The sequence below is a fragment of the Rattus norvegicus genome, chromosome 17, assembly GCF_036323735.1.
Source record: "Rattus norvegicus strain BN/NHsdMcwi chromosome 17, GRCr8, whole genome shotgun sequence".
NCBI classification, from domain to species: Eukaryota; Metazoa; Chordata; class Mammalia; order Rodentia; family Muridae; genus Rattus; species Rattus norvegicus.
Genome location: NC_086035.1, coordinates 23,548,991 through 23,569,417, shown reverse-complemented (window position 1 = coordinate 23,569,417; position 20,427 = coordinate 23,548,991). Strand labels below are relative to the sequence as shown.

The following is a 20,427-nucleotide window of genomic DNA, read 5'->3' as shown; positions in this document are numbered from 1 at the left end:
TATAGTAATCCATATAACTTATTTTTTTTCCTTGCTTTTACAGGTTTTGTGTAAATTCTGACATCTCATGCTCAAGATTCCAGACAGAGTTGGGGTCGGTGGCAGAGTGGAGAAGGAACAAGGGTAAGACTTACCACACCTATTGCCTAATGGGAGAGAGGGACCATGTAACTCATTTGGAAACTGGATTTTGCAATGAGTTATCACTGTATTTCACATTTAACAGCCACTGCAAGGGAAGGAGATAAACCTGGAAACCTGGAAACCATTACTTTGTCAAGGGTGTTGCTGCCATTGAAGAAGCTGTCTATGGTGGAGTCACAGATAGAGCAGCCTGATGAAATGGTCTTGACTATTTCCATCCCTTTAGCCCACAGCCTGTTTCTGGCTTGCTGTACAGCAACTGTCTTGTCCAGACACTGAAGTCAGCTGTAGCATTAGAACAACCTTTGAATGTGATGATGTCACAATGACCCAAGTCTCATTCAGAGGAAGGGCTGATGTGTTACTAAGCAACATTCTGTCTGCTTAAGTGAATCCATCACTTAGTGTGCCGTTGACCTTGAGGCGTACACAATGGCCTGAGATCTGTTAGGCTCATAAAAGAGATTTGGTTGGCATGCTTACAAAGGAAGCAGGATCTAGCATTATAAGAATGATATTAATGTAAGGTAATAAACGCAGTTGGTGAGTAGACCAGCAGGCTTTGCAGCTCTGGTGACACTTGGGATAACTGTAGAGTCAGAAGAGAGATCTTAAAATCTGACTGTTGGCGATGTAAGGCAGTCTAGGCCATAGGGTAGAGAGATATCCAGCATATTAATGAACCACAGCAACAAAACGATATTTTTCCTAGGTACCTGGATAGGGGCTCTGCATTGGGGGCCTCTGTAACTCTCTGATTCTCTTAGTGCTTTTGTGGTGAATCAACTCCTGTTCAATCAGCTAACTGACGTTTTGCTCATGAAATGGCAACCGTACGCAGGTTTTTCCCTACTACACTCCATAATTCAAGTTTGAGGCACCTCTCACTCCATCTCTCTCTCTCTCTTGACGGGGTCTCACTGTGTAGCTGAGGCTAGCCCGGATGTCAGAATTCTTCTGCCTCAGCATGTTGAGCACCAGAGTTACAGATGTCTGCCACCAAGCCTGGCTGTGCAGTCTTCTCATTTTACATAGAGAGGAGTGGCTTCTTGGCTTACTTCCATAACTGGTTAAGTTGGTCTCTCTAGCTCCCTTAAATTTTGTGCAAATGTTTTAGGAGATTAATTCTGTAACTTCATTGTTTCTAGAGTGCACTTTATCCCTGCCATTTGGGGAAACCAGGGTACCCATTTTTTTTTTAGCAGTCATTTTGGAACCAACAAGATTAATGAGTTTTTCTGAGCATGGGTTGGGTATGGCAAAGTCTGAGCTTGAGTCTTGGTTTTGAGGGTGGGAGGCGGGTGGCTTGGATATCCTGAAAGAACTTGGAGGTGTGTGCACATGCATGCGTGTCACAGTTAGCATGGAAAGAAGACAAAGAGATGGAAACCCAAAGAGTGAGGTTGGCTAGCCTTGAGATTAAGAGGTTTCCTGTGTCTATTACTAGATCTGTCATCTAGGAAATAGAATTATGACGAAATGGAAAGATAAAATTGGGAAAGACAATAAAGTAACTGGTTACTACTATAAACTTATTTTCCACTATTACTATTATTCACCTTATTACTATTATTTCACCTTTGTACATTTGTCTTGAGAAGGAGTTCACTTGGTAGCCCGGGTCCATCTCAAACTCATGTCAATCCTCCTGCCTCAGACTCCTAAGTAATGAAATCACAGGCATGTGATACCATAACTGGTTCGTCATTTAATTTAATATTAAGAAATGTACAGGTTGAATTAACATTTTCAGACAAGCGACAGATGATATTTTTAATTTATTTTTTCCTCTCTGTTATGGGAGATGTCAGATGTTAAATAATTTCTTCAAGAGCCTTAAAAATATGGACAATATAATCAGGTCCTTTCCTGAGTGCTCTCAATCCCAGAATTTGGGAAATAAATACAGGGAGATTGTATGAGACTAGCCTGCAGCATATATTATGATTCTGTTACACACCCAAGTATCACACACACACACACACACACACACATGCATGCACACATACACACAACACACAACACACAACACACATACAAGTGAGTATCAGATAGGTTTTTACTAGCCAGGCTAAAGAACCTATAGACGTAGGCCAGTGGGATGGTTCAGTAGGCGCAGCCTCTTACCCCAAGCCTCATTAACTTGGGTTCAAGCCAAGGGACTCACATAGCTCTGACTCCTGCAAGTTGTCCTCTGACCTCACATTCTGTGCTGTAACACACCACCCACCTTGCCAAATAAATAAATATTAAAAAAACAAAGACAAAACAGTGATTCTGTAGATGTACAAACTCTCTGATGGTACGTGAGGACTTAGAATTTTCTTTACCACAGCCATGTGACTAACTGCCCAGGTTTCACGTATGTAGAGAAGGAACGGCAGATATATGGGTTTTCATCACACATGAGCCCTCTCTGCCGACGAGATATCACTCTCCCAGGCCATTCTCAGATCCTACCAGGAGACCCTGGAGGCTCACACCCATTTCCTTGCTTTTATCTTGCTTTTCGGAAGCCTCTGTTTCTTTTCACCTTTTATCTGACTTGAGGACAACCCTTCCAGACGCATTTTCCCCAAACCACATGATGGCTGCAAGCCAAGCTCCCCTTCAGAACATCTTTCCCATAAGCCCTGTCTCCACCCTTTAAACTTATCTCGAAAGAATCAAGTCCAAAACACAGGCCTTCGGAGGCAGCATCACATGTATTCTCTTTCTGTTTTGCTCAGCTTTCCTGAGAGTAATCATACCTCCCCTAGGAACCCAGGGTGCATTTCCCATTAGAGTTTGCTACTGGGACTTGCCTCTTTTTTTTTTAGGCTTAAAAATCTCATTTTAATGAATGTTACATTCATTGTTAACAATACAATGTTACAACCACTATACTGCTACCCAAACATTATTAGTATTAGAATGTCTCCCAATATTATACAGGCCTTCACATTTGTCCTGGGAAGTCAGTACACTAACTGTAAGCATTCAAGAGTTGGTTTGAGTTGTAATGGGCTTGGGCTAGAGCTCAGGGGCAGAGGTCATACTGAGCGCCCAAGCCCTGGATTCAATCACTGCACAGAAAGAAGCAAAAGTATCTGTAGGAGAGAAAGTGCTTTCAGAATTACAATGCAGTGGTCCAGGGGGTATCAATATGGCGCATGTCTGTAGGCAGAAGCTCGCTGTGTTCACAGCTCGCTTGCCTCGTCCTTCTCAGCCGGGATACAGGTGTGGCACTTGCCTCTTAAAGCTTGCATCTGTCTAGCTCTCAGACCCACAGATGCTGCCTGGGAACTATGGCTTTGGGGTTGAGTACTCCTAGTCTTTCTCCATCTGGAGCCCTAGAGATAAAGATCTAGACTGAAGGGTCAACCATATTTGGCTCTTTCTGGGCACTTATGGATAAGAATTGGTGCCCGCAGGTGAGAAGTCCTCTGGAAAATACCAGGTTGAGTCATCTTGTCACCTGCATGCCTGGCCATTTCTCTATCTTCTTTGAGCTGAGTTTCGATCCTTCACTCCTTATATGTCCTTGCCTGCTATTTCCTCAACACTGCTAGAAGTGAGGGACCCAGAGAAGCCAGAGCCACATGGTGGAAAAAGCGCAGTCTTTCCGGGTATAGCTGACCACGAGAGTCGGGTGCTGTTCCACAAGGAAGAACTCATTTGCATTATGTGGAGCCTCTGGGATTGTTGGGCTTCCTTGTTACCGCAACTTGCTATAGCATTATCCTGACTAATGTACCTTCCAGCTGTGCTTAGTTACGGAGGGAACAGTGTAAGGCAAAGACAGAAGTTAGAATGGGGGTAAACAGCACTGTGGATAAACTAGGTGCTTTCTCTGCGTGAACCGGTGAAAACCTGAGAGTTCTGAGGGTGACGCTGGGAGAGAGTATTACACTCCCTTTTAATGTAACAATGATTGTATGTGTGTCACAGGAGTTAAATTGGAAGACAGTTTTAAAAGAGAGTAGAGACAGAGCATGAAGAAATGATACCGAAAACGTCTTTTACCAATCCACAGAGGTACAGAGTCAATCTTGTTATCAGGAATATAAACCAGAGAAGTCACCATCCCCCAGTTTGCAATGTACATATAGGGCTGGTGAGCATGAGGCTGTTGTAGAGTTCTTAGTGAGTGTAAGTGTAAGTTACTGCTTCTATGATATTTTAAAGATATATTCTCTCTCTCTCTGTCTGTCTCTGTGTGTGTCTATGTGTGTCTGTGTGTGTGTCTGTGTGTGTCTGTGTGTGTGTCTGTGTATATGTGTCTGTGTGTGTGTCTGTGTGTGTGTCTGTGTGTGTGTCTGTGTGTCTGTGTGTGTGTGTCTGTGTATGTGTGTCTGTGTATGTCTGTGTGTGTGTGTCTGTGTGTCTCTGTGTATGTGTGTGTCTGTGTGTCTCTGTGTATGTGTGTGTCTGTGTGTCTCTGTGTCTGTGTTTTACATGCACATATGTCTGCACACTACATGGTTTGAAGTACTCTCAGAGGTCAGAAGAAGGCATTGGATCCACTAGATCAAGCATTTCACGAGCATCATGAGCTTGCACATGGCTTCGGGGAACCGAACCGTGGTCCTTTGGAAGAGCATCCAGTGCCCTTAACTGCTGAGCCCTTCTGGGATTTCTCATCATGTGGAAAGTGACTTAGGTCTGGGTGGCTACTGATAGGTCAGGGGAAGTAGTCTACTTAAGTCTGTTCTACACAGTATCTTTCTTGCCATATGTTGACTGAGTAGAAGTGCCATTTTCAAGAAATTCCTCATGTTTCATGCTTTAGAATAAATGAGGCTCGTTTGTGGGGAAAGGGAACCATAGAAGACACTGTAAGCCCTCATGAGCTGGGGTTACGTCAGTGGAGTGTTCAGAAGAAAGGGAAAGCTCATTGGCATTTCGGGGTCCCACAGACTCTGTTGCCTTCCCCGGGCCTTGGTCTGTCTTGCTGATGGGAAATTTCCACAGCTGGACTTTGTGAGCCATCATGAGACATAGAAACCCTTCAGCAATGGCATCTGAGAAGAGAATGAAGCCTCGATCCAGATGTGCCTCTTAACAGGCTGCCTTCACACCTGCAAGGCACCCCATTCTTAAATGTGCTTCTCATTCCCCAGACAAGCCCAAGGGGACCCACATCCTTAAATAAAACACCTGTCTATGCTAAATTGCTTTTCATGGCCGACTTACATCTCAGTAAAACTAGAGGACCAGAAAAGGAAATACTTTCACTCTGTAACTAACGTGGTATGTGCATAGTTCAGTTTTGGAAGACATGATATTTGTGCAAGAGGAAGAAGTCTGTGCTGTGATGCACACCTACCTGGACTCACAGAATCCATGACGACAAGAGCAGCAGGGTCGTCTGCAGGCATCTTCTCAGCGTGGAACTAACAGAGCTTAGATATGTAGTACCATGACCTCAATCAGAAAGCCTTCAGATTTTCTGCATATCAGCAAATGACACCGGATTTGCCAAAATGCTCCATTCCTGGACCCCACCCAGGATGACAGTCACTGAGAATGGGTAGTGTCTGGAGATCTGTGTTTCAACCATCTTTACTGGTGCTTCTGAGTGCCTAAGATTTGTGAAACATCCGTTCTCCCACAAGTTAGAAGACAAAAGCTTCCAATTCTGCCTCAACTGCAGTCAATGGCTGCCAGGGAGCTCTTTGAGACAGAGGGAAGAGCATGGGCGAATGCTTCTCAGACGCCTTTTTGGGTCAAGTACCCTTTTTGGTTTAAACTTGTAAAGGTCTAATAAAATTAGGATGATTTTCATTTGCCCAGGAGAAACCGGAAGGTTAAAGGGTGCAGGATAGTAATTCTCACTAGCGAGCATCTCTGCATCCCTCTAAGGATGTCAGAATAGTTATACTTTAAAGGATGACTAAAGAGCGTGTGTACAGTCACGCCTGCATTGTACGCAAGGGGTGGGGTCAATGGGGTTAAACATTGGTGGTCATGCTTTTTCATTTTTAAGAGTCGTTAGCAAAACCAAGAGGAGTATGGGCTAAGTAGCAGAAATCTCAATGGGGCATGGATTACTATGGTATTTTAAAGTACATAGTTTGGGGGGTTGTTTTGTTTATTTGTTTATTTGTTGTTTTTGTTTTTCTGGAGCAGACGAGCTATTCTGTTTTATCCTCCTCCTCTCTGTCAGAGTCAGGTGGGCAGCTCGACCCAGGATAGAGATTTCGGAGACAACTTTAAAACAAGCATGCATGGGTCTAGAGAAGAAAGGTCAAAAGCCAGCTTTATATAGGGCAGAACAGTGTGTGACAACATTTCAATGTTATCCACACCCAGAAAACCCTTTGGTCAGAGTGAGTGGAGACCCAGGAAGACTTGGATTTGTGAGGCTGTCAAGAGAGGGGAGCGGAGAAAGTTTAGAGAGAAACGTTTTTTAGATCATTCGCTTGTGTGGTCGTAGAAGTTGTTACGATCTGCAAGAATTTGGGGATCAAGTGTGCCATATTTTGGCCATTGAGCTATATATACTGGGGCCAAGGCATTTGCAGTAAACCAGTGAGGCTTTAATGTAGTCTCTGAGATTAGAGAAGGCAGGTGAGTCAAGCTCCAGGATCTGAGAGACCGGTAGAGAGGGAGCCAGGAACAGAGCAAGGAGAGATTTAGGGAATAAGGTTGAAAACAGAAAACTTGCCAGACGGAAGATTCCAATACAGGGAGAGGGGTCAGTGTCTTACCCAAGAGATGCCCCAATCACAGTGGAAGCACACAGCAACTTGCTGCCAGGCGATGAGAGGTGTAGCCATTCCACATGGCAGGTACCCAGGAGGATTTAGCAGGTCCCAGGAGCCAGAGAGACCAAGAGTACACTTACCCAGTGGACGAGGAAAGATGGATGATTAAAGCAGGTGAAGAATCACACTCAGATATTTGGAGTTGAATATGGTGGGCGACTGAAGGCAGTGGAAACAAATGCTCTATATTTTATACGAGTCGAGTCAGCAACTTGGTTTGGTTATGAGAGGCTGGGCCCTTGAAAGGCGGTTCACGTGTACCTCTCCTGGGCTTTGGCAACAAATATATACATGTATGAGGGGGTATAGTAAAGAAACTGGCAAAATGACTGCTCCATATGGTTAAGATTTGTATTGGAAATGTGAAAGAGAGAACTACCAGAGGCCTCTGGAAGAGTCCAGAGCAAATAAAGAAGTAGATGGAATGAAACAGGACAGGAGAGAATAGTTGAGATAGTGAGGTAGCAGGGGGGGCGTAGAGATAAGAGAGAGGAAGTGGGAGCAAGATAGATGAGATAGATAGAAAGGTAGATTAGATAGATAGATAGATAGATAGATAGATAGATAGATAGATAGATAGATAGATAGATGATGGATGGATAGATGATAGATGATAGATTGACAGATGGATGGATAGATAGATAGATAGATAGATGATAGATTGACAGAAGAATAGATAAATAGATTGATAGATGATGGATGGATAGATGATAGATTGACAGATAGATGAATAGAAAGGTAGATAGATAGATAGATGATGGGTGGATAGATGATAGATTGACAGACAGACAGACAGACAGACAGACAGACAGATAGATAGATAGATAGATAGATTTGAGAATGGCTGGGTTATAAGAAGAATGAGTCGCTGTGGAGAAGGAAGCCCATAAGCTGGAGGGAGTTTAAGGTAAGGAGGTGAGAAGGACCAGGATATTAGCATGGACACTGACAAGTGTAAAGGTAAGCACTTGTGATACTGAGCAGGCTGCAGGCGGGGCCAGGTCTTGATATGCATTTAGGTGCCGTATATTTCTTCTGCCAGAGTTAAGTACACGTGACTCTCTGGCTGATGGAAACTGATTTCCCAAGTTGTTGAGAAACAGTGGCTTTTCTCTAACTGCCAGAAATCCTATAGTCCATTTTGAGCTCACTTCTGGATATATGGGCTGCCCTTTGGAGTTTGGGAAGCTCGAGTTTCCTTTGAACACCACATACATCACATCCTCCTCTTAATCAGACATAAGTATACAAAGAAAATGTTGACCTTGGCTCTGCACTGATGTTGTATCTACTAGGGAAGAAGGGACAGTGTCTGTGGATTGTTTTTGTCCCTGTGAAGTGTGATCTAGCTTTGTCTCCGGATTAACCACAACTCGCCTTTCCAATGGTCAGCTTCCTGCCTTCCTTTGAGGCAGCAGAGTATGAGTGCCAATGGTATTTTGCCGTTTACACACTTCTGAGCCAGCCTCCTTGTCTTCGCCAGGTGTGCCTGGGTAAATGTTTAACTACCAGATCTCTGAAAACAAATCAAAATCAAACAACTCTGCAAAGGGTGCCTAGCCCTTCTGCAGCCTCAGATGGCCCTGCAGGTGCGGTGTGACCTCTCCACTGCTTGCTGACGTCACAGTGGAACGGTGACCTCCGGGTCTGCTTTCCTTTACTGGGTTTTTGAAGGAAGCTTAAATTTGAGAGTGTTTATGACTTCGGCAGAGCTTTTCCCAAAAGATGGTCCTGGCTAAATGTGTCCCTGAGCTGTTCCCAACTCCTGTCCATTCTCAACTCCGGTATGACGACTTAAAGCTAAGACACTTTTGTGTCTGGGAATCTTCACTGTTGTTGCTGGAAATCATTACTTTGTCTTAAAGCACCAAGGTGGTGTGAAAATTCAAGTGGTTGTTAATGACTTCTGGGGCAGTTCTTTTATTTACTGTCATAGCTACCTCACAGCCTCTTCTCCTGCAAGCCAAAGAGGTCTGTCTGCTTGCTGTGGCTGCTCAGGGATTTTCTATTGGTCTGTAGTTGATGCTTCTCGGTATCAAAGAAGAACTAACTTTTTCTTTAAAGCACAACACTTTAAGCATTTTTTTAAGCCTCCTAGAGCCATTTTATAAGGTCTGAAGCAGGGGACCAAAGAGCCCAAGCAGCTGGCTCTTGGCTGACACTACTAAATAAAGAATGAGAATAAAGAATGAGGTCAAATACAGATTCCTCACCCCTGCTCCACCGCACCATGCCACGACTCCTCCCCCCTTCAGGAGTCAGTCCATAGGTACATTACACGGAAGCCCTTCTCTTTATTTTGAAGAGTCTTTAGGATTCCATAATGAGATAGATGAACTGATTTTCATGTATGCATGTATGTGGTAGTGGTGGTGATGTGTGTGTGTGTGTGTGTGTGTGTGTGTATGTGTGTGTGTATGTTGTGTGTGGTGTGGTATATGATGTTTGTGTTGTATGTATGTGTGTGTGGTGTGATATATATGGTGTGTGTGTGTGTGTGTGTGTGTGTGTGAGTGGTGTATGTGGTGATGATGTATGTGTGTATATGTGTATGTATACCTCTGTGTGTGGTGTGTTGTATCTGTGGTATGGTATGTAATGTGTGTGTATGTGTGTGTAGTATAGTGTGTGTGTGTTGTGTATGTGGTGGTGTGTGTGCATGTTATGTGTGTATGTGGGTATGTTTCTCTGTATGTCTGGTATATTCAGTGTGTGTGTGTAGTGTGTGTAATGTGTATGTGGTGGTGGTGGTGGTAGTGGTGGTGTGTGTGTGTGTGTCTATGTCTGTGTTATATTGCCTGGGACTGAATCAAGGCCTTTCGTCATGCACAGCAAGAACTCTACCACAGCTCTCGTTTTACTTTTAAGCAGTCTTGCTAAATTTCCTTAGACAGTCTTGAACACATTCTGTGGCCCAGGTAGGTCTTGAACTTCTGTTTCAGCCTCCCAAGTAGTATCATAAGCCTGAGACATTAGGAACAGCTGGTCATTTTCATCTGAACTACCCTAGAGAAAGTTCATTTTCTTGTGGAGTGCTTTAATGTGAATGGAGTTATTCAACATGATCAGTGCAGAAAAGATCACGCGCGCGCACACACACACACACACACACACACACACACACACACACACACACACACACGCTGCCTTTGCTAGGCTTTGAATAGTTCTGGAGGGTTCCAGGTTTACCCAAGCACCTTCTCTCCTAAGTTCCACTTGTATCCAGGTGACAGCAATAGAGACTCCTGGTTGGAAGACGAGTCCCTGTGCATAGCAGCATATCTATGTGGAAAATCACCAAACAGAGCACTATCTGATGTCCTATAATTAATGTTTTCTCTTCAGATATCAATTCCAGGCTTGGCACATCGTTTGTCACATGGTCTGAGAGGAATAGATAGCCGTGACATAAGAGAAAAGAGAATCACAGAATCGTGTTTTCTGTCAGTACTCACCCTCGCCCACATTTTCCCTTAAGGAGCGTTGGCACTTTGGATCTCCAGGATAGTTCCAGGGCTGCAGTCTGTTGGCCTGTTTCCTCCTTGTCATAGCTCCCCGTCAACAAGGCTGGTGTTGGAGACTCACAGTTCGCTAGCCTTGAAGACACAAGTTAGAAATGCATGTAAAACTCTGGAATGGGTCGAGACATTTCTGTCATTGAAGGGCCACATCACAGATGGTGGGGGGAAGTCAAGTGCACAGCCTCATGAACGGAATCCACCAATCATTTATCCGTGTATGCACGAAGCCATAGAAAGTTCTTGTTACATCTACCTCAAATGTCAAAGATACATAAAACACGGCCCTGCCCTTACGCCACTCACACTCAGGTTGTGAAAAGCGAGTCCTACAGTGAGGGGTACCTTGGCCACATATGCAGTGTGCCAAGAGAGAACACTGAAAAGAGAAAATGGGCATTTGGTGTGTCTGGAGCAGTAGGCGCGTTATAGGTTTTCTCATGAGGGTCAGAGGTCAAGGGCTCTTTGCCGTCTATACTCCATATACACCTTCTACCTCGTCTTGCGATCCCCCTTTAAACCAATTTACCGTGTTTCTACGTTTATCTGTTTGAAGCCTCCATGTTCCTGCTTTACCTGTTCCCAGTAGCTTGAGAGGATCACTCAGGCCGTGTGTTCTTCCTATCTCCCTCACAAAGAGGGAGAAGTAATAGTTTGGAAATGTGGTCTTTAAATTGCTGAGATGCAAAGCTTGAATTTTGATTCTTTTTTTTTATTCGGAAGAAAAATGAACTGGGCTTTCAGAGGGCTGCGGCTGGCCAGTACTTCACTTCACTTCACTTTCTTCTCTCACCTCCTCATAGCTGTAGGCATCAGTTTTATGTGATGTTTGTGTGTGTGTGTGTGTGTGTGTGTGTGTGTGTGTGTGTATGCGTGCGTGGATGCACGCACACGCCTGTTTGTCTCTCTGTCTCTGTCTGTTTCTCTGTGTCTGTCTCTTTCTCTCTGTGTATCTCACTCTGTCTCTCCGTGTTTATGTCTCTCTGTCTCTGTGTATCTGTCTGTCCATCTCTCTGTGTGTCTGTCTATTTGACTGTCTCTCTGTGTAAGTGTGTCTATCTCTGTTTCTGTGGGTCTGTTTCTGTGTGTATGTCTGTCTCTCTCTGTGTGTATGTCTCTCTGTATCTATCTGTCTCTCTCTGTCTTTGTTTCTCTGTGTGTGTCTGTCTTTCTGCCTGTCTGTGTGTGTGTGCATCTCTCTCTCTCTCTCTCTCTCTCTCTCTCTCTCTCTCTGTGTGTGTGTGTTTGTGTGTATTCATGGATAATATTAAAGATATATTCTTAGAAAAATCCTGATAGTCAAGACCCGCATGCTGTATGTAGAAGTCTTTTTGAGAACTGGCAATCTGAATCTTTGCAGGAGGAAAGAGTTTCCCCTGTCAAGAACACAATCAAATGAAGTAGGTGTTGGAGCAGAAAAGTGAGGAACGGGTCTGGCACACAATAGTTGGTAAGCTAACTGTCTCCCAACCCCACATAGCTTCCCTCACAAGGAGGAAGAGAACTCTCCATTCCAAGCAGAGAGCAATGGGAGTTGGTCCCTCTGCTTCCGCACGGATGGGCACAACCTCCTGTAGTTTTCGTTTCATTAACACAGTATTTTCTCATCTTGGTGAGGAGCAGAAAGGGAGTTTTCCTCAGAGACACTTGCAGTGGCACGCAAGGGGATAAGAGCCCAGGACTCAATTGTTCTGCGGAACCCAAGCGTGGTTAACCAAGCTTCTCCACCCCCAAGGGAGCTGAGAGCCCCAGCAGGGAGTCGCAAGTATGGTTCCCAGCATCCTGTTCATTTCCCTGTAGGTCCTCACACCTGCATGGGTTCCAACTGCCAAACTGCCGAGTGTTTACAAGGCAATCACTTAGGGTTGAGCTCTGTTTAGGAGAAATCATAATGCACAGTGCTAGGAATTCTATGATTATATTTGTATGTGTATGTGTAGGTGTGTGTGTGTGTGTGTGTGTGTGTGTGTGTGTGTGTGTGTAAGAAACACACCTGACACCCAAATGAGGGCGTGCAGCAATGCTGGCACCCCAGATGTTCACAATGGGACCCCTACATGTACTCTTAAAGTTTTCCTTCTAGTACTGGAGATTAAGCCTTGGGCTTCGTGCATGCTAGGGAATGGTTTTACAAATAAGCTCTATTTCCAGTCGTCTTTCCTTCTTTCTGAATCAGTCCCCACTAAGTTCCTAGGGCTGGCCAGGAGCTTGTGGTCTGTCTCCCTCCACCCCTACAGCTGGGACTGTAGACAAGTATGATGTGTGAGTAGGTTCTCCACTGTCTTTTCTTTACACTTACAATGCTGTGCTGCCCTTAACTCCAGCAAGGATAACTCTGTATAGGGCCTTGGGCTTTGGATTCTGAATTTCTTCCAGTCATGCACCTTCTGAATGAGTCTGCGGCCAAGAGGTCGTATGATGTGGAGATCATGCTTTCTTTTAAAGACCATATGCTGAGCAATAGAACATTAGTAATTCCAGCCCTGTGATCCTAGCCTACTTCCAGGTCTTTACCTCTGGCTTAGCTTCCTGGGGTGGGGGTGGGGCTCGGGCTCTAAGGTAAAAGTAGACTTGAGGGCTGGGAGATGCATGCCCAGGGTACCAAAGCTCTTGAAATACCAGATGGAAAGTTCAGGTGGGTGGCTGGGCCTGGGGATCATTGGTGTTGCATATTCCAATGTGAAGCTGTAAATTCAATAGTCCTAAAGCTAGATAGAAGTTTTCTTTGCTAGCTTTTTGGTATAAACTATAATTCTTAAGAATATAGGACCATAATGTATAGACTCTTATCTTAAACACCCTGTTTTTGGGGGGTAAAGGGATGTTCCAGATTTATTATTAGAATAAATAATAAATTATTTATTATTAAATAAATGCACTATCTGGTGTGATATAAATATTTTACTTTTTTTTTTTGGGTTCTTTTTTTCGGAGCTGGGGACCGAACCCAGGGCCTTGCGCTTCCTAGGCAAGCGCTCTACCACTGAGCTAAATCCCCAACCCCATAAATATTTTACTTTATAGTCCCCAATAATGTCTGTCAGAAATGCACACACAACACACACGTTCAAATGCACACATGCACAGTGAAAGTGGAAAGGAAAATTAATTACATTTAATAACGTTCACAAATCTTGTATTTACAAACAAACAAAATAGTATCAAAAAAATATACCAGTGGGTCCCCAGTTGGTGATTGTAGCAATTTTCTGTTTGATTTTTTTTCTTTCGGCAGCAGACCTGCTAAAAGCTATCTCTTCCTGCTTTCAGTCTCTTCCCTGCCTTCCTCTTTTTGTAGTTGGCAGAAACAGACCAGACATCACATGGATTGAGTTGAGGAGATTCTCGTCGATGCTATTTCTGAAGGCTCTGGTTGTATGGTTATCCTAGCGTGTGAGCACAGCAGCCATGTCTGTCCACGTTATTGCTGATGCACAGGGAAAATTCCTCTACTGCTACAGTTTGTCTTGCGCTGCTCTAGGAGGCCTATTTGTATTGTGCAAACACCGAGAAATGGCTGCACTAGCTATGTAATACATGCATATATTTTAAACGTCAATGGGTATGGTTTCCAGAACAGTACATTTTCCCACCAGCATGGTATAGTATTTATATTGGCATATATTTTTCCTTTTTAGCTTTAATCACTTTGTACTAGGAATAACTACAGTATGTCATCATTTCTTTTTCTGAAACGTTTCTAGGCTCCTCATCCCCAGACACACTCTGTACCTCAATGTGGTTAGAGTAACTAGGAGACACAGAGTTACTGTTTATAGTATCAGTGTGGTATGAAACGGCAATGACCGTATTTACGCTAATAGCCACGGCTATTTGAAGAATGGCGCCCAAGGGAAGATGTATACTCTTGGAAGATCCAGGGAGAAAGACTGAGCTTCAGGCAGATTCAGCTGGTACTGTGTTTTTTCAAGGTGCCACAGGACATAGCACATGGATATAGGGGACAAGCCACTGTGCAGATATTCAGAGGACTGGTACAGGCTAGAATATTAAATGTTCCTCGAAGGTTCCCATAGAAGGGCTTGGTTCCCAAGGATGTGCTACTGGGAGTGAGGAGAACCTCTGGGAGGTGAGGGGGAAGCTTGCAGGAGGTACTTGGGTTATTGGGGGGGCCCTTGAGGGGGATTGTGGGACCCTTCCTTGCTGCTTGCTGGCTAGAGATGTGAGCACTTACTCCAACCCAATTCTTGTTGTGATGCTCAACAAGTCATTGGGGCTCCTGATCTTAGACTCAGTACTCTAAAACTGTGAGGTAAATAGGCCCTCTTGTCTTTATAAGCGCCCTGCCTGATGTACCTCACTGTAGAAGCATGAACCTGACACTCTCTGTAGCTATGTGCATATCCCAAAGCGTCATGATAATTGAGGACTGGGAAGGGGAAAGACAAAAGGAATTGTTATTCACTGCTGATGTAACATAAACTAGTCTAGCCACTATGGAAATCAGTATGGAGGTGTCTATTGCTTTGATAAAATACCTAAATAAAGCAGCTTGAGGAGAGAAGGGGTTATTTAGTTTATATCTCCATGTCACAATCTGTCACTGAGGGAAATCAGGGCAGAAACTTAAGGCAGGAACCTGGAGGTAAGCACTGAAGCAGAAACCATGGGGAATACATGGTTCTCCATGGCTTGCTCAGTTTGTTTTCTGATATAGCCCAGGACCAACTTGCCTAGGGGGTGGACACCACCCACAGTGGACTCGGCTCCCACATCTCTCACTTGTGCTTTCTAGATTTCATATAAACACATAAAAAAACATGCATGTCCATATGTCCTAACAGTAGAAGCAAACTGTTTAAAGGAACAAGAGAAGTAATTGAGAGAGGAGATGCAAAAGGGCAGAGTGGGGAGTGTGGATGAATATGAATAAAATACAATTACCTGCTTGCACACAAATAGCTCATGTAACCCAGTATAATAGATTTTAAAAATTAAGGAAAGAAAAGGAGAACCATGGGTGCCATTGGAAACAACTTCTCTTCTCCACATGGATTAATTTTGCACCCAAACTCATTGCTCCCTGACCTGTAATGAAGCTGTCCCCACCACCCACCCCTGGACCAAGCTACTCTCCCACCGGTTCCTCAGTGCCATTCTATCCGATCCCATGGCTTAAGGATACCATAGGCTCAGATTGGCTTCCGGAGTCTGGGATTACTTGGTTGCCTGAATCCTTCTCACACAGCCTCCATGGAAACAGGGGATGAAGCAGTGCTGAGGACTGAATTCTTCATTCCTATGTGGTCCATTCCTATGTGGGTACCTTAACCCCTGGGGATATCCATGAATTTTTAGAAACTGTCCTTGTAGATACACTAGGTAAGAAGAGGTTATACTGTTAGAATGGAGAATTAGAATGCACACATATAAAGGAAATTTCAGATGAATAAACATGGAGGTGGGTGGTGGAGGAGGGTACCATCTATCTGCCTGCCCAGGATGGAAGTCTGAAACAGCTTTTCCCTCCCAGCCCTCAAAGGAAACCAACCTTAGCAGGCTTTGACTGCCAACTTCCAGCCTCCCATGCCGAGAGGAGAGATAATGAATATTTGTGGCTTATTGCCCCCCGCCCCCTCGCCCCGTTTCTTTTGATCCCCAGGAAGCTGTGTTAGGGTTTTGCTCACTGATGAAGGCCATTTAATAGCTGCCATCTCTTACTAGTGAGTTTGTTGACCCCTCAAAGCCTTAATCTCCTCCTATATAAAAGGATGATAGAAACGTTTGCCTCTTGAGAGCTTTGTGGGGAGTAAATAAAAAAGCAGGTAACACGTTGCCTGTAAAGTCTGGCTATATAAGCTTGCTGGGGCCATCAAAATAAGATAGCGAGACTTGTATTCGCCTGTAAATGGCTATTTCCATGAATTAATAGCAAGATTGAAGAAGGCTGTTCTCATGGCCCTCCCTCAGCACTTTCTGTCTAAGCTCCTGGATTTTTGTAGCCTGTATTTTCCTACTCCATTTTTCACAGATATCAAGTATACATTTTCCCTATTTCCCCAGCATGCCTTATCTGCCTGAGAAGCTGATTCTTATATAAGGTCCTTGGTCGTATGGCTGCTAAGTAGGCCATGTCCTTCAGCCTTCTACGATCCCTTTCTGCCCCTGGCAAATGTGTGAGGATAGTCACAGCAGGGGGAGACTAAGGTACAATTCTGGAGGCCCTGGATCTAGTCCAAGTGTGGGGCTTGGGCAATGCAACCATTTCTGGGCCTCAATTTTTGTCATACAATAAAATGAAGGAGCCTAATAAAAACTTGTTCTTGGGCAGTGGTGGTGGACACTTAATCCCAGCATGTGGGAGGCAGAGGAAGGCAGATCTCTGAGCTAGAGGCAGCCTGGTCTAGTTCCAGGGAAGCCAGGGATACATAGAAAAAGCCTGTCTTAGAAAGTTAGGGCAGAAAGACAGACAGAGAGAGAGAGAGAGCAAAAGAGCGAGAGAGCGAGAGAGCGAGAGAGCGAGAGAGCGAGAGAGTGAGAGAGAGAGAGAGAGAGAGAGAGAGAGAGAGAGGAAAATCTGTTTTCAATCTTGTATCTTGATATATAATTGTTGAAACACTAGCAAAAGCGTCATTAGCCAAGAGTCCTTCTCTTTCTCTCTCTCTTTCCAATCCTGTTGTATCATGGGACATTCCCAGTTGAACATCATAAATCGAATGCAGCCCTCCGCTTGACTTGCCTTTAAAGACTTGGTACTGTGGGGACATAAAGACTGACCTGTGCCATATTTACATCAAAGATGTCAGGAAAGACCATCCTCTGGGAATCAGTAGCACTCCCCTAGGAAAGGAGGAAGAACACACTCCCAGAGCTCCTCACTGTACCTAACACAGGCTCTTTGAACCATAGATTGACGGATTTCTCTTCCTTAGTAATTTCATGCCCGGGGCTGTGGAGCCCTGCTACGGTTTTGCCTGCCAGCTGATGATGGAGTCTTTCTACTATGTTGGAATTTGCACAGTTTATTTTGGTAGGTAACTAAGAGAGAAAGACAGAGATAATGATCCCCATCATAAAACAGTCCATCAACCACCTGTGTTCGGAGCAGAAAGTCAAATCTTTTGTTGCTTTTTGGCAGGGCAGATCCCATTCAGCACTCTCTTGGGTCCCATTCAGCCCTCTAACCTAGTTACCTGTGGAAGTTTCCTGGTTCTGGTATAATTTTTTCCATTTACATAAAAATAATAAATAAATACCAGTGATCTTGTCAGGTCACGCCAAAGGAGAGTTTGTGGAGGATTTAGTATTCTAATGCATTGGACATACTTGAATTTGGCTAAAACAGTCAAAATGGGTGGTTTGGCTCAATTTAACTGAGCTTAGATCTTGTTGGTGTCCAGTTCTTCAAATGACCTTAGCTCTTAGAGATGGGTCCTTGGAGATGCTTGGCTTTCCAGTGAGCTGGAAATCCTCAGGTATGTTTTAAATGTCTACAGAACAAGGCTTTCCTTTGTTTTCACTGGGGAAGACTTAATAAAGAAAGCAAAGCAAAGGGGGCTCTGCCGGGCCATCGGAATCTGCACCCTGGAGGCATAGCAAGAAAACACTTTACCTTTTAACATTCTCTACAAACAGCAAAATAGTCTATGCTGGGGCGAAAGCCCAGGCAAGGGGAAAGTCACGGGGATTGTGAAAATAGGGGTGGGTGAAGTTCGCTGTTAATGTTGAGAAGTGGTGTCCTGCTGTGTGCTGGTCTTGGGCTCTTTTCCTGGTCTTCTTAGGAATCTTGTAGAAGAGGAGACATGATGGCACCTTGCAGTCCACTATAGTTCTTGGATGGTGACCATCACCTCCCTCATCCATCTGCTATTAATTTTTATTTTTTCTTGACTAGGCCTCTGACTCATCTTTGCCTAGACCTTCAGGTTTCCCGAAGCCCCAGCTGCTCCAGATGTGTGCCTCATTCAGAACTCAGCTCCTGGAGCAGAGGCTGAGAGATAGCTATTACAGAGTCAGGCGAGCCCAGTTGTCCTCCTTTACCCACGGTGTCAATTAAAGTGATAAAATGTTAAGTGGAAAATTCCAGAAATAGACAGTTCATGTGTCCTAGGCAAGTCCCATCACAGGATAGTCATGTTATTTTTAGACGCTGCTGTTCATCTCCTACTGTGTCCGGCTTGTGAATTGAGCGTTAGCATGGGCATGTGTGTGTATATAAGAACAAACATGGTATGTAAAAGTCTTGGTACCATCCGTGTTGTCAGGCATCCGCTAGGAGTCTTGAGAGATATTCCCCATGGGGACAGCTTTCATCCGGATGAGAAAGGAAGAAGGTATTAACGAGTAGAAGAGAAAAACCCAGAGTCTGAGTATGATTAGAAAGAAGGGGAAGGGCTCGCAGGAGGAGGCTCGGGAGACTGGGTGAAGTCTGGTGTCGCTGTTAAAAGGGAAACTAAGAAACAAGCCTAGGAAACAGTGGTAGACTTAATGGGACACGTGACTCTTGTTTCATGGGGGGAGATTCTGAGCAGCTATGCACATGCGTGATGTAGAGAGAGGAGACCAACGCAGAGGTAGACTTTGGAGTCGTGGAGTTTAGTGATCATAATTCTGAAAGAAGAGTGGTTATGATGCTGGCCAGAAGAGCTTGTAAAGTAACCAAGGGAGCTTAACCACTATAGGGCTTTCTCAGAGGGTCCTGCCATCTCCTGTGCCCTGGGTGATAAAAGAACAAGAGTTAAAATACCAGGTGTCCCTTCCGCCATTTTATCCACATTGGCCTTGGGCCCTAAGCCTTGTTTGGTGAAGCCCCAGCAGAACTTTCTTACTATTTTAAAGAGAAAGTGGGGGATTTGTGGGTAATGTTGGGATAAAGCTTAGAAAAATAGTTTTGGGGTTTGTTGTTATTTATCTGGTTGGCTTTGTTTATGAAAATTCAATTTCCCAAGGAGGTAAAAGCTTGATAAACTTAGCCAAAGTCTGAATCAGTTCCAGGAAGGCACAGTACAGAAAGGGTTAGAGGAGCAGGAAGAAGTTCAGTGTCATGGCATATTATAAACCACAAGAAGGGAGAGTCCTACACTTAGGTTATGGGTGTTCTTAGGGAGGTCCTTTCGGTGGGATGGTGGGGACAGACACAGGATGCCTCTGGGTTAACAGTGAGAGAGACAAAGGAAATATGGACTCCTTTGCCAAGTGTGGCATAGGGCAGAAAGTTTAAAAAATACAGTTCATCAAAGAAGAAAGAAATGGTAAAAGGAAGGAGTGTGGGAGAGAGGCCAGGAGCTTACTGGCTTTGGGATGCAGGGGGAAGGTAGGTTACTGCTCAACTGTCTGTGACCTGATGACATGGGGACTCCTACCTCTTATATAATCAGTATTGTCTTCCAGGGTTATAGAAGTTGAGTTCCTGGCTTGCCTTACTTCCTTGTTACCCAGGAGCAGTTGCTAGCATAAGGTTGCACTTAGAAACCAAACCCACAGTAAGGTTACTCAGGGACTTGGAAGCTGCTTCCCTGACAATGCTGTCTTTAAGTTTTGAAAAGAAGAATCCACTCTTCTAAAATGTCATTACCCATCCCTTTGAACTATGTTCCCTAGATGAGCCCTGAAATCTGTCTTTCCGGATACTACAAATGAGATTTATTTTTAAATATAAAAAATTCTATCATGATGGCTCACACTCGCCATTTTAGCAATCAGCATACTTAGGCAGGGGGATTCCTGTGACTTTGAAGACAGCCAGGTTTATATATCAAGTCCCATCCTGGGCTACCAAGTGAGACTTCGCTCAAAAAGCATAAGCAACAGTATCAAGTCATTGTTCTCTACTAGACTTTGATGACTCAGTTTATATGAAAGGACCTGGAAAAAAAAAAAAACAAACCAACAGCAGAGGTAAGGATCTGTCCAGTTTAGATCTAATTTCTTTCTGCCGTGATACTATGATAATATGAAACTCACCAGAGTAGTTTAAACAACAGTGCAGTGGTTTGAAGAAGAATGACTCCCATAGGCTCATAGACTTGAAGACTTGGTCAAGAGGGAGTAGCACT

General features: G+C 44.2%; 1 protein-coding gene across 1 annotated transcript in view; it reads right to left on the bottom strand.

Annotated features, from left to right (window-relative positions):
* The window catches only part of Nedd9 (neural precursor cell expressed, developmentally down-regulated 9), a 178,250-nt gene that overhangs the window by 104,363 nt on the left and 53,460 nt on the right, over positions 1-20,427 (bottom strand). Inside the window, exon 2 of the mRNA XM_006253786.5 lies at positions 10,349-10,489. Coding sequence (XP_006253848.1) covers positions 10,349-10,360 — 12 coding nt within the window. The 5' untranslated portion in view covers positions 10,361-10,489. The remainder of the gene's footprint in view (positions 1-10,348; positions 10,490-20,427) is intronic.